The 12,136-nt window shown below is 39.3% G+C and overlaps 1 protein-coding gene and 1 long non-coding RNA gene across 2 annotated transcripts; one reads left to right on the top strand and one right to left on the bottom strand.

Annotated features, from left to right (window-relative positions):
* Nucleotides 1-156: 156 nt before the first annotated feature.
* Nucleotides 157-2,564, top strand: LOC103458157 (uncharacterized). The gene is made up of 2 exons (XR_532546.2): nt 157-780; nt 828-2,564. It is a non-coding gene; the product is annotated as an uncharacterized LOC103458157 (long non-coding RNA).
* Nucleotides 1,705-8,286, bottom strand: pgrmc2 (progesterone receptor membrane component 2). The gene is made up of 3 exons (XM_008398772.2): nt 7,683-8,286; nt 3,964-4,119; nt 1,705-2,997 (listed from the first exon to the last, which is right to left on the bottom strand). Exons 1-3 carry the CDS (start codon nt 8,023-8,025, stop codon nt 2,900-2,902), a joined length of 597 nt encoding a protein of 198 aa, XP_008396994.1. The 5' UTR covers nt 8,026-8,286; the 3' UTR covers nt 1,705-2,899.
* Between the last annotated feature and the right edge of the window lie 3,850 nt (nt 8,287-12,136).

Raw genomic sequence — 12,136 nt, 5'->3', positions numbered from 1 at the left:
GTCTGATCAGCCAGTATATAAACCCCTGTGTGTCATTTCTTTGTGAGGTCAGTTATGTTTGTTTGTGCAGCCAGTTTGTTTACATTTTTGCCTGAGTTCAGTTTTGTTTCTTTGACCTCTTTTATGAGCTCAGTTCATCTTTTTGCCATTTTTATAATCTTTGGGTTAAAATAAAAAACCCTATTTTTCTAATTAATATCCTGTGAYTCCTCCCGTTTTTAACTCGGTTCATCACATTCACATAAAGTAACTTTTTTTCCCTGGGGATACTTTGTCTGATCCAGCCCCACCAGTGACTCCCAACTCTTTAAAAAAATAAAAAAAAAATAAAAAAAATCATTTTTATGGCACTAGTAGCCTTCATTCAACAGCAGCTTGAGAGGCAGAAGGCCAGTAAGAGAAAAGACACGGAGAATGTATTTATTTAGATCTGTTTTTTCTTGTCATTCTATTGAAAAGTAGTGGATTTCCTCCCACCCCCCATGGCCATATTCTGTGCATGCATCTTCAAATTCTTCCCATAGAATAAAATATTTTTGTCCTCTTTTTGCAAAGGTTTTACCTTTTTCTTTATTTTAGAACCTAAAAATAGAACTAAAACAGTGGTACTTTAAAGAGAACATTAACTGGAGCCCTGCCCCTAATCATTCTTCAAAATTATTSAACAAGTAATTCATTATTGACCTGAATATTGTCCTTTTAACCAAGGTGCGTAATTTAAGCCATCTCTATTTCCCTTTGCGTTTTTATTTAAAATTTATTTGTAAAAATTTCAACTGAGTGTACACCAGATGGTACGGCCGCTAAAATATTTTCATCCCTAAAAGGTTTTCTGTAGGTGGTTTAAAGTTGATTTGAACCATTATAAATCAAATTTCAGACCTGTATCATGACAGAAAAGTACAAAAGAAAATGCTACRTTTTATAAAATAGCAATGCACAGAATGAAAGTAGCATCGTATGGGTTGGCAGCAGAAATGAACAAATAGCAACGTTGTCCAGACAACTGGACAGCTAGCTAGCAAGGGAGCTAGTTAGCGCCTCAAATCACAATGCAATGAAGATGYACGCGACCCAAACCTTCACCTGACAGAAATGCCCCGCGAGAAAAATGAACATAGAATATTCGACACAAAATAGTCTCGTCACCATAAAAGATGAGACATGTGAGGCTGTGATTAACGCATTTAAGGCTAACTTACTTTTTTTTCTTTCCCCTATTGAATTTAAAACCTTTTAATTTAAAACCTTCCCAAGTAACCCTCTTATAAAGCAAATAAGGAGCAAAAATGTTCCATTATTAACCAAATTGATTTATTATGCATGAACAAATCGCTTTCTGCTTCTTTCACACGAACACAAACACACACACACACACACACACACTTGCACGCGCGCCTGACATTTAAATACATGTGGTGAAAACCTCGGGCATAGCTGACTTTGATGTTGCACATGCTTTTAATAAACGATACGATATATTTACAGGATAAGCAATGTCTACGAACAAAACTCGCAAGAACAGCTCCCGGTCCAATCCTGCAGCATTTTTGCAACACCTTTAGAATCACTTGATTTATTTTTGGAGAAAAAAAATTCACCCACATTCAAAATGAACTATAGAAAAAAAAAAAGTAAATGGGGGGTTTTTGGCCAATACGACATAGCATTATATGWATATGGAGTTCATCCACTACATAAATATGGCAGTAACACTGAGTAATTTATTGGGTCTATGTACAAAGTTTGTGAAGTGGGGAAATATTACAGTCTCTGCACGGACGACTGACGCAACAAATGCCTTTAATGTCTGAGGGGGGGTTGGACTGAGTCTAGGGGGGAAAAAAAACGGACACCTCCATCCTTCCGCTTACCTTCTGTTAGACCCGTCGGCGCTGACGCAACAAACAAAATAAGGCACGATTAATACTTGGACCATTTTCAGGGGAAATCTACAGACTTGCAGCTGGCTTGTGAGGCATGTAAACAATTTGTCAATTGATTAGGACTGCCTTATCACCTTCCCTTTAGCCCCCCCCCAAATCAGTGATTTAGTCCATCTGATGAGATTTAAAACAAGCTTCGTGTAGCGAAGACCTTTGACCCCCRCCCCTGCAATGAAATATGAAAAGAAAAACAAAACAATAATGCTGCTGGAACACTGTCCCCTCTATATGCTACTTAACAAATACAATCACATGGTGACAAACGAAGAAAACTAGTAGTGCATACACTACAAACACAACAGATAAACGCAAAGCCTGCCAGACTGCCCTTGGTTAGGCCACGGATCTGCCCTCTCATCCAGGCAGGGAGATGGTCTGAACAGAAATTGAGTTGTGTGATTGATTGATGAGCTTCTCCCAAAGCTGAAGCGGATTCGTTTGCTATGTGGCTGAACCAAAGATTAAAAGAGAGMGAGAGAGAGAAGTGCTTCCTCCCCCCGCCCCGCTCCACTGATTATCCCAGACCAGACAATTCCCGACTAACCTCCAAACGAGCCGGTTTCGGACTAAAGTCTAACGGCCCCCCAGAGACGTCTCAGCTGTCTAATAAAAAAAAAACAAAAAAACAAACAAAACGAAGAATAAAGCAAAAGCTCCTCAAAGGCTTTCTGTTGGCGCTCATCTTCGTAGGATGACGCGGTGAGAGAGAGAATGAGAGAGAGAAAGAGAGAGAGAGAGGAGGTCTGGTTGTCGAGACTTTACTCCTTCCCACTCCAAAACAGCTGCAGCACCAGACGGATTCAGAGTTTCAGTACACAGACAGGGACTAGAGAGAGCAGTGACCGGTGGATGGACGGGGGCCGGGACGATGCGTGGAGGGGGTCTGGTGGTCCGGGGCGGTCAGTTACAGCTGTTTAGGGGCTTCTGACTTTGGTACGAGGGATGGGGACTGCTCAGTCGTGCTTCAGGTGGTCCTTGATGTCCTCCTCGTCCGTGTACTCTGACGGCTCCTCTCCGGGCTTCAGCAACCTCCCGACGTAGTCGTATTTTTCTGAAAGCACCCGCAGAGACGATTACCGACTGATCGCCAGTGGAGCTTTTTCAAGGCAAATGTTTAGGAAGTCAAACGGTTGGGTTGAATATTTTCAACCAAAGGAGCCAAATTTAAGAGTTTTCACTTAAAAGCTCGCTTGACTCTCAACAGGATGTTGAAGCAGCAACTTAAAAAGTTCAAACGTCTCCCGGCTCAACATTATTCTGTGAGGACACCAACCTGTAGCTGCTTGAGTCGATTTTAAACTGTAACCACACACCTGTCATTTAAACACACACTAACCTCACATTACTATTAAAGGCTTCAGTCTAAAATTAGCCACTAATACCTCACATTCAAAATTGAGGAAATGTGAGAATCCAGGTCTCTAGTGGTTAAACGTACATTTCAGTGAACTGTAGTCTGTGGCTCATCACTGATGGCATATTAGGGCTATTGTACTTTTTTTTATTTAAAGAAATGTCTTTATTTTAAGTACTTACTAAGTAAATTTCTAGAAAAACTTGAAAATTTGCTAGGAAAAACTCAGAAATTTCTAGATTTATCTCAATAGTAAAAAAAAAAAAAAAAAAAAAACGGAGATTTTTACAGAAAAGCATTTATCAGTTTTAAAAGTCAAAGTTTTACATTTTCCATTTTTCAAACTCTGAAAATTTCTGAGTTTTTTCTAGCAAATTTTGAACTATTTCAAACTCAGAAACTTGCATGGTTTTTGCRGCAAATTTTTTGAGGCAGAAATGTACCTTATTTTTTCTATCTGCAACAGATAGAAAATGTATTATTTATTACAATAAATAAGTGTCACACAAAACAGAAATAACGGTTTCTGTTTCAAACCCGTTCAGGCTTATGCAGTGGAGACGTTTGGACTCTGAACAAAATGGACGTCGTTGAGAAGGAGATATTTCTACCCATTGCTCGTGTCACCAATCTAATACTTCCACGACGTCCACGTGAACGTACCCCGGAACTGCATCTCCCACTCCCTCACGCTCTCCATCTGTACGGCGGTGAGGTCTGACAGGTCGTCGTACTCATCCCTCAGGGCGTCCTTCTCTGAGCAGAAGGTGGCCAGGCCCCTCGAAGCGTCTCGGCCGGCGAAGATACCGTAGGGGCCGTCTGCGGGAACCGAAACACAACGGCCACTGTGAAGAACACTTCACTTCATTTTAACTTTAATGAGTTAAAATGGACAATTTCAGGAAGATTATGCCCTCTAATATCCTAATAAGTATAACTGAGCTGTCAGAGCTAATGCTGCCGCCAAAAAAAAAAAGAAAGAAAAAAATAAAAGCATAAGTTACAATGAGCTCAATTTCCATTCTGATGATTCATATTTTTCAAAGGGCAATTTTGCTCACAAAGACTAATATATTTTATTCATGGTTTTGTTTCCAAGTAGTTTTTGTTTCTTTTTCGTTGAGTTTTATTTTGGATATTTATCTTCCAGTCCCAGAGTGCAGTGTTATTTACAAAATTAACGTTCGTCAGTCTTTGAGAAGTCAGACTCGCATTATTATGACGTTATTGATATATTACTTGAAAATGGCCTCAAAACAACATTACCATATATTAATTACAATTGCCGATTATTAAATCAAATGTATTATTGTAACAGACCTAATCAGATTTTGCACAAAAAAAAAGGAGAAAAAAAAACATTTTCCACTAAAATCTTACCTATGTTGCTAAAACAGACTTAATATTATTATATCACATGTAGTTTAATTTCTTACAAAATCGTTAGTATCTATTCAATAATAGTTTTTCAAAGCAGAGTTTGTAAATTTTGCTGTATTAATTTCATTTGTAAATATCCGTTGCATTTTTAATGATCACTTTGTCATTTTATTTAGACCCAGTTAAACATTAATAGATTAAACTAAAACCAAATTTAAAGCTGTCTAGAAAACAAACACAGGAGGAAATAACCCTGGTGTGTTGAGCACTCGTTCACTTCCCTCACCCGTGAGTATGTATGTATGTATATGTGTGTGTGTGTGTGCTGCATCACCTGTCACTCATACACCTGTTTCTTGCTTAAAGCTGTTTGTGTAGTGTGGAAACTAAAGGAGTAAAAACCACAAAGTGACACTGAACAGCTTTCAGTGCTATTCAGCGTTGAATAATACTGAAAGCTGTTCACCTTTTCAGATGCCAAAAGGAGAAGTTAACTTAGAAAAAGAGGCAGAACCATGACTGAACAATTCAGCCATAAATTCAAAATAAATGTGATCTTTATACATTTCTGGTCATATTATCATATCTGTCTCTTTAAGAAACTCCTGCTCTTTCTGAAAATCCACCTTCATCACAACATGGCTCCTCTATTAACCCTTTAACAATGTTTCTGCCAGCGTTGTGCCGAGAAGTAGCTCATATAATGAGCTCAACAGGTGCTCAGTTCCACCAGGAGTTTGCCAATTGCTGCTGGCTAGTCTGAAGGAGTTGAGAGGGGAGAGCTACTCTGTGAGGCGGAAGCTCTGAAGCGTGGGAACTGCAGCTCTGAGGAGGAGCTGTGTCTTTAAGGCGGAGCTAGGTCCAACCAGGTGTTTTGCACAGCTGAATGGTTGCCATGGAGATTAAAGGATTTCTCAAACATAAATGGAAGAATCAAAGCAGCACTCCAGGTACGTTTTTGATTAAGGAATAACATCATAACATAATGTAAAGCTAAAAAAAAATTCTGCCCCTTTAAAACGATAGCTGTATGTCCATAGAGCAGCAGGCTGTCAACTAGCTAATATTAGCACTGTTTACTCCCATTTTTCTATAAAAATCAAATTGAGGGGTGGATGAAATGTATACTAATAAAAACAAGTAATAAGAATATTCACTTAGAAACTTCCACTAAAGTGAACGCTTATTGCAGAATTGTTAAATATGTCAGAATATGACAAGTATGTCAAATTCTGACAAAAACATACAGTATCCGCCCTGTGGTGTTTTAGCCCATGTTAGTTATACACTGATAATCAAGAAAACGCAAAACCTTCATAAAAGAACATCACTTAAAAAAAAATAAAATAAAAATCCAAAGCATACTTTAAAGGGTTAATCCTGTCAGTGCTGCCGAGAGCTCTGTGAATATACATCATAGTTTTGGGGGTTTTTTTGCATACTGCAATGACTACCCAGAAGAATTTGAGGTCAACTATAAAATTCTGACTGTTTCAAAGCTGCAGGGCAAGTCTCCAACCAGTCCTGCACCCCAGCCAGATGGGTGGAGGTGGGAGTGGCTCACCACACCCCCGAAAAGCCCATCTGTAAACACAGCTCTGAAAGGAGAGCTGTGATAAAGACGCACAGGCTGCAACCCCAAACATTCAAATCAGGACTTTTGTATGCAAGTAAACTGAGAAATCTTGCCATTTGAAAAGTAGCAAATACATATTGCTTGTGATTAGACGTTTTTCTTGCGAGTCATTGCTGAAACTTTTATCATCTTCCACAAACATCACCTGACTGTCACAGGGAGACGCTCCGGCCCTCTTAAGTTTTTCTGTGCTTTAGTGATTCAGGTCTGCTGGACTAACAAGCAAACTAACATAAGAAACTGCTGGAATCGTATCTGGACGGTTCAATACAGACCCGACAAGATGACATGGTAGTCGGTATTCATTTTGCCATTTGCCTAAACGGTTAAGCTACTGAATTTAAAGACTTTGTACTACGATTGATCTGATGTAGATCAAAATTTAAATCACATTGAATGGTTAAACTTGAACTAGATTACTGTAAACTCATCAAATTCAGCCCTGTTTCCACAAACTGAGTAAAGCTTTCAGAAATCAAAAAGTCCATTTTACAGTCAGTCACTACTGTAGAATATTAAGTCCAGCTTTGAGTTGTATTAGTTTTCAAACTAAACTTTGTTTAAGGTTATTTCAACACACTTCAACCCTTTTCTTTGACTCTTTTGAGTTTTCACAACAGGAAAAAATAAAAACAAATCAAAAACGGTTTTCTATGGCCTGTCATTCTTGTTCAGCACTTATCAAAAATCAAATCTTGTCTGTCGTTTTCATATGGAATGAATATGAAGACTTCGGAGCAGCCTACAGGTAAATTGAGATTCTAAACCTGCAAATCAGGACTACTACTTCAGAGTAGTCCTGATAAAAAATTCTTCTGAGTGACGAACTGATGTGTAGCAAAACAAACTGGCCTCTTTAGCAGTAACAACCAACCAAATCACATTGATACTTCACTTTATACAGAGCTAAATTCAACTTTTCCTACACAAATCTACCCCCCATGCGGTCCGATAAACATTCATGTTCACTATGTATAGTTTTAGTCACTATACCAAGCGGGGAGACTGACTACACAGCCTAGCTGCTCCGTATCTACAAGCATGTCAACAGGCTAGCTGGCTAACATTAGCATAATAAATTATTACTACTAACATTCAGGTCCTAACATATAACTGCCACTGTAAAATGTCACAGCTTAACTGACGGTACATGCAAACTTGGGGGGAGTTGTTATTGTTACAAGTCACGAACTCAAAAGCTACGCTACCAAGCTAACGGCTAAGATCCCATTCAAAACACACAAAGCCAAGGAGCTAAGCTAGAGCGGTTTGCGCCCAATTTTTGGTCCAGAAAGCCTCACTACAGGCGGCAACGTGTCAACCAACTCCGCTGTTTTAGAGCCAACGTCCGCAACCCCTTCTTCACCTTTTCCGTAAAACTTTCTGCCGCTGGTCACGTCAAAAACTTTCATGTTCACGGCCATGAGGATGCGGGGGTTCTGGACACCGTCGTACTCCTGCAGCTGCTCTAAAGTGAAGTCCCGTCTCCTCATCTTGGTAAGCATCGGGGCCTCGCCGTCCTCGGCCCCGTCGGATACGAGCCGTCTGCCCCACCGCCGGTACACTACTACACAAACCGCCACAACCAGAACCAAAATGCTGATATTCAGCAACATTCCGCCCAAGCCGAGCGTGTCTAACCAGTCCGCCGCCCCCTGCCCGCCGTTTGTGCCAACTAGTCCGCTCCAACTGAATCCATCGTCCGCCATGCTGCCCAGTTTGCGCCTACCCGCCCCTGGCAAGATGAGGCGTTCAGGTGCCGTCGGGAATTCCAGAACCACTAGTTGAACAAGTGTTCAGTGTCGAAAATTGATGATCCGGGACAAGAGACCATCAGTGACAGTTAAGCGCGCGGTTTTCTTCTAGACAGAAACGGCGGGAATCTTCTCCTAGAAACATAGCATAAGGAAATAAACGATGCGAATGGCGGCACCAAACAAAAAGAACGAGTAGACCTTGAAGGGGACAGAGTGGTAACAGAAATTCTAAAATTTTTGCTCAAGTTGGCACGAATTTAGAATAATGTAAGCAATAATGATCAAATGAAACAAAAACATGCCAACTAAAACACAAAATAACACAGTCGATAAAAAAAACATACCTAATAAAACMTAAGATTTGAAAGTATACAGCAGACCATTCCATACAAATGAACATAACAATGAGAACGGTGAATTAGTGACGAATTTGCCTAAGAAAGTAGTGAGACTTTTTTTTTTCTAATTGAACGTTCTTATTTAAATGTAGCCCAATTTTACAGTTGAATCTATTTTTACCTGCATGTTTCTTCTGACTGAAAACAACATTACTGTTTCAAAATGTCCCAGCTAGAGTCCGGATTAGATTCTGATAGAGGCTTTTCAATCTCAAAAGACTTGAAGATCATCAGAAATATTTTCAAAAATACAAGTGAAACCATGCATATAGCTTGCCAGTGATGGCATAAACAAATCACCAAAAGAAGAAACATGTGATACTCACATGCAGTATCACCATGTGAGGATGTGTTAATTCAGATAGAACTAGGGTTCTACATAAAATTTTGAACTGATCCATTTACCRGTGAGTTTTAAACCAAGACCATGAGGTGTGAATTCTGAAAATGATTTTGGTCTCACTTTCAGCATTAAAGTGAGTCTGAGCTTTTATGCAAATTTTACAGAAAACCTAAAYGACTGAGGRCTTTTAYAGGGTAAAGTTAGTGAACATTGCCAAGTCAAAACGTGGTGTGTGGAGGGTTTGTGAAATGCACAAAAACTGAYCTTGAACATATTTATTCACCCGCAGATGTAAACACTCTATTATTCTGACCAAGACTGGTGAAAAATGCCCTCATGATATTTGACTGAACCAAATCCTCTTCTGAGTCCACCAAATGTGCGTTTGATATTCTATAAATGTACCGACTGCAGAGATGTTGATCGATTTTTGGAAACATTTTGTGATATCTCTATTACAAAAACAACAATTTTCTGGCTTGGCCATGATAACATATCCATGTGAGCATTTCAAATATCTTCTCTGACTTGTTTGTGTGTTTGGAGATCCTAACTCAACAGGGAAAAAGTGATGAAGAGGAGATTAGAGGCAGACAGAGAAAAGATAGAGAGAGATCTACCTGATGACTATCGATTCACTCTGGCTCTGCCCATGAATTTTGGATGAGAGTATGAAGACTTATCAGTACAGTCTGCCCATCACTCTGTATGCTTGGTGGCATCACAAATGTTAATGTGAAAATAAATAAATCCCACATGGCCTCTTGCAATTGTACAGGATGGCATATAAACAAAAGGAGCACATTTTTGCCAAAAATCTCAGAAATTTTCTAGGAAAAGAAAGGAAATTTCTGAGATCCAGAAGTCAAAAATTGGCTTGGAGAAAAAAAAAAAAATCAGAAATTTTTTTATTGATCTCAGAACTTATCTAGAATTTTTTTTAAGCTGTTGCATTTTGCTACTACTTTATATTGTTAATTATATTGGCGTGATCACCAATAATTTGAGTCTTTTAGCAATAAGATACTATTTACTTCAATTGCCATCTGAACGATTAATGGGGGGGGAAAAAAATGCAATTTAGGCTCCCTTGAGAGGATAAATTCCCTTTCAGAAAGATTTGAGTTGATAAAAACTTGTTTTAGTGATTCTGCTGTTTTGAGTACATGTGTTGTCTGTAAGCTGTCTGACCGTGACATCTGCCGCGCATCTTCTGTCTCTTCCTATTATGCGGGAAGATTAAATTGTTACTGTCTCGCCATCTGATGCTGCCCATAGTAATGCCGTCTACCAGTTAGCTTTCTAAAAATGAGCTGCTGCGATTTCTCGTTTACAAAAATAAATACCCTACCTGAAGACAGCACAATCATGCAAAGTTAGCTTAATAGTGTTTTTAAAATAAATATTAGTCCAAATACAATCATGTATTAACTGACACGTAATAGACCGCTATCTGGAGATCACGTATTCACTGACGCAGATAGAAGCAACATCATTCATTAGTTTTGTTTGCAAGTAATTATTTCTCCATTTAGTTATTTGGCACATGTTCAAACGTAGTAGTTTAAGTGACACGTAAAAGGAGTTTTATAAACTGAGAACCAGAAAGCTAGAAATTAATCCCCCCCCCCCTCCAGCCCAGCATTTCTCAGTAAAAAACCCCCAGAACCAGTGGCGGAGCTAGACTTTTAAAGTTGGGGGGGCCAAGGGGGGGCCAAGACTACGTCTGGGGGGGCAAAATTTAAAATGTGTGTGTGCACACACACACATTTTACACATTTGACATGTTATAATTAACACCTTTGACTGGCGCACATGGAGACATGATAGACTTTTATGCAAAGAGTTCATCACAGAGGAAACTAAAATCAATCAAATAAAAGATCCTTTCTGAATATCATCTCATGGACACTGAACTAAATGCGTCTTTCTGACCGGGAGCTGACAGCGTGTTGAAGAGTTATGGACACCTTGGTTAGGAAGCTCTGATTGGACAGGTCATTTGACAGGTAAAAATAGTTCGGGTCGGACCAGAATTATTTGCCTGATGGTGGTTCGGGCTTCTAATGAGTTTACATTTAATGAGTTTGGAGCACACAGAGAAAACCTAAAGAGAATGTTATGATCTACTTATTGTAGTTTAAGTAGAGGAATAACAGCTGACTGTTGAGAGAGGAAATATATTAAAGTGCAGATCCGTTAGGCAGAAACAAGCGCAGAGCGCTGGGCAATAAAGGCGCATAAATGCTCCACGGTTACGCTCCAATTAATCACACATGAGATGACAAACGCAAAATATACAATATATAGTTACACTGCTTACGTTAATGTTTTAAAAACAAAACCACTAAAAACTTAACTGAGTTAATATGTCAGATTCCCTCCTCAGCCTCGTCTTGATAAAAACAGAGAGCAGTTCGCTGGTTTCTGTCCAGAATGTGATCAAGCGCAGCTGACACTTGGTGCGCAGACAGTTGGTCCACAGTTCTCTGTTACAAATTGGAAATAAAATGATTTTTTTCTTTGACGGACAACGAAAAAATTCCAGCGCCACCTCTGCTCCAAACTACGAACATTGTCGGCCCCTCTTCGGTTTTTTCTCTTTTTTGCGGAGGATCAATAAATAACTTATTGGTGTTTTACCATCACTACCAGGTATGAAGTGCTTTAGCCTTTGAGTTGCAACCACAGCGCAGTATAAGTGAAACATCCAGGAGAAGAATATCAGCTTGTTATGACAAAGGAGGCTGGTATCGCGGCTGATCTAAATCTATTTATTTATGTCACATGGACTTATATAAAGTTTTATACATTTTCTTTTCATATATTTATTATTGTTTTTCTTCTTTAGATATTAGGTTGACTTAGAATGATTCCAAATAATGTGCAGGAATAACCTGGTGCTGTTACGTCAATCATCTGGGGGGGCCACTTGGGGGGCCAATCAGATGACAGGGGGGGCACTGGCCCCCCCTCTGGCTCCGCCACTGCCCAGAACTAATCCAAATTAAGAGATTTAGGCTTTTTATGTATCCATTGGAAGGAAATTTGAATTTTTTTCATTCCAACATTGAGGTTTCTCTGTATATTTAAATGCCTACAAGCTTCAGTAGTCTTTTTTTTTTTTAAATACTTGCCTATCATCCACTTGCATGGTATAACATCACACTCGGTTCATGTGTTCATTTAAAGAATAAACAGTAAGTCCAGACAATCAGACTCAACTGACTTCACTGAGGTGTTGCTGGGAAGAAAAAGTTGCCGATCAGGCTCAACGACTTCGAAAAGAGCAACGCAGGACAGACGACGCAAAACAAGTTTG

Source organism: Poecilia reticulata, linkage group LG22 (assembly GCF_000633615.1).
Source record: "Poecilia reticulata strain Guanapo linkage group LG22, Guppy_female_1.0+MT, whole genome shotgun sequence".
Classification (NCBI taxonomy): Eukaryota; Metazoa; Chordata; class Actinopteri; order Cyprinodontiformes; family Poeciliidae; genus Poecilia; species Poecilia reticulata.
Note: the sequence above shows the minus strand (reverse complement) of the source record. Positions and strands in the feature narration are given on the sequence as shown.

Bases quoted from the DNA above. Each gene is read 5' to 3' on its own strand.
- pgrmc2 (XM_008398772.2), bottom strand. From the start codon at position 8,025: ATGGCGGACGATGGATTCAGTTGGAGCGGACTAGTTGGCACAAACGGC. The intron at 4,120-7,682 runs GTGAAGAAGGGG...CGGTTCCCGCAG, and splicing joins CAGAAAGTTTTACGGAAAAG to ACGGCCCCTACGGTATCTTC. The intron at 2,998-3,963 runs GTACGTTCACGT...GGGTGCTTTCAG, and splicing joins GTGGGAGATGCAGTTCCGGG to AAAAATACGACTACGTCGGG.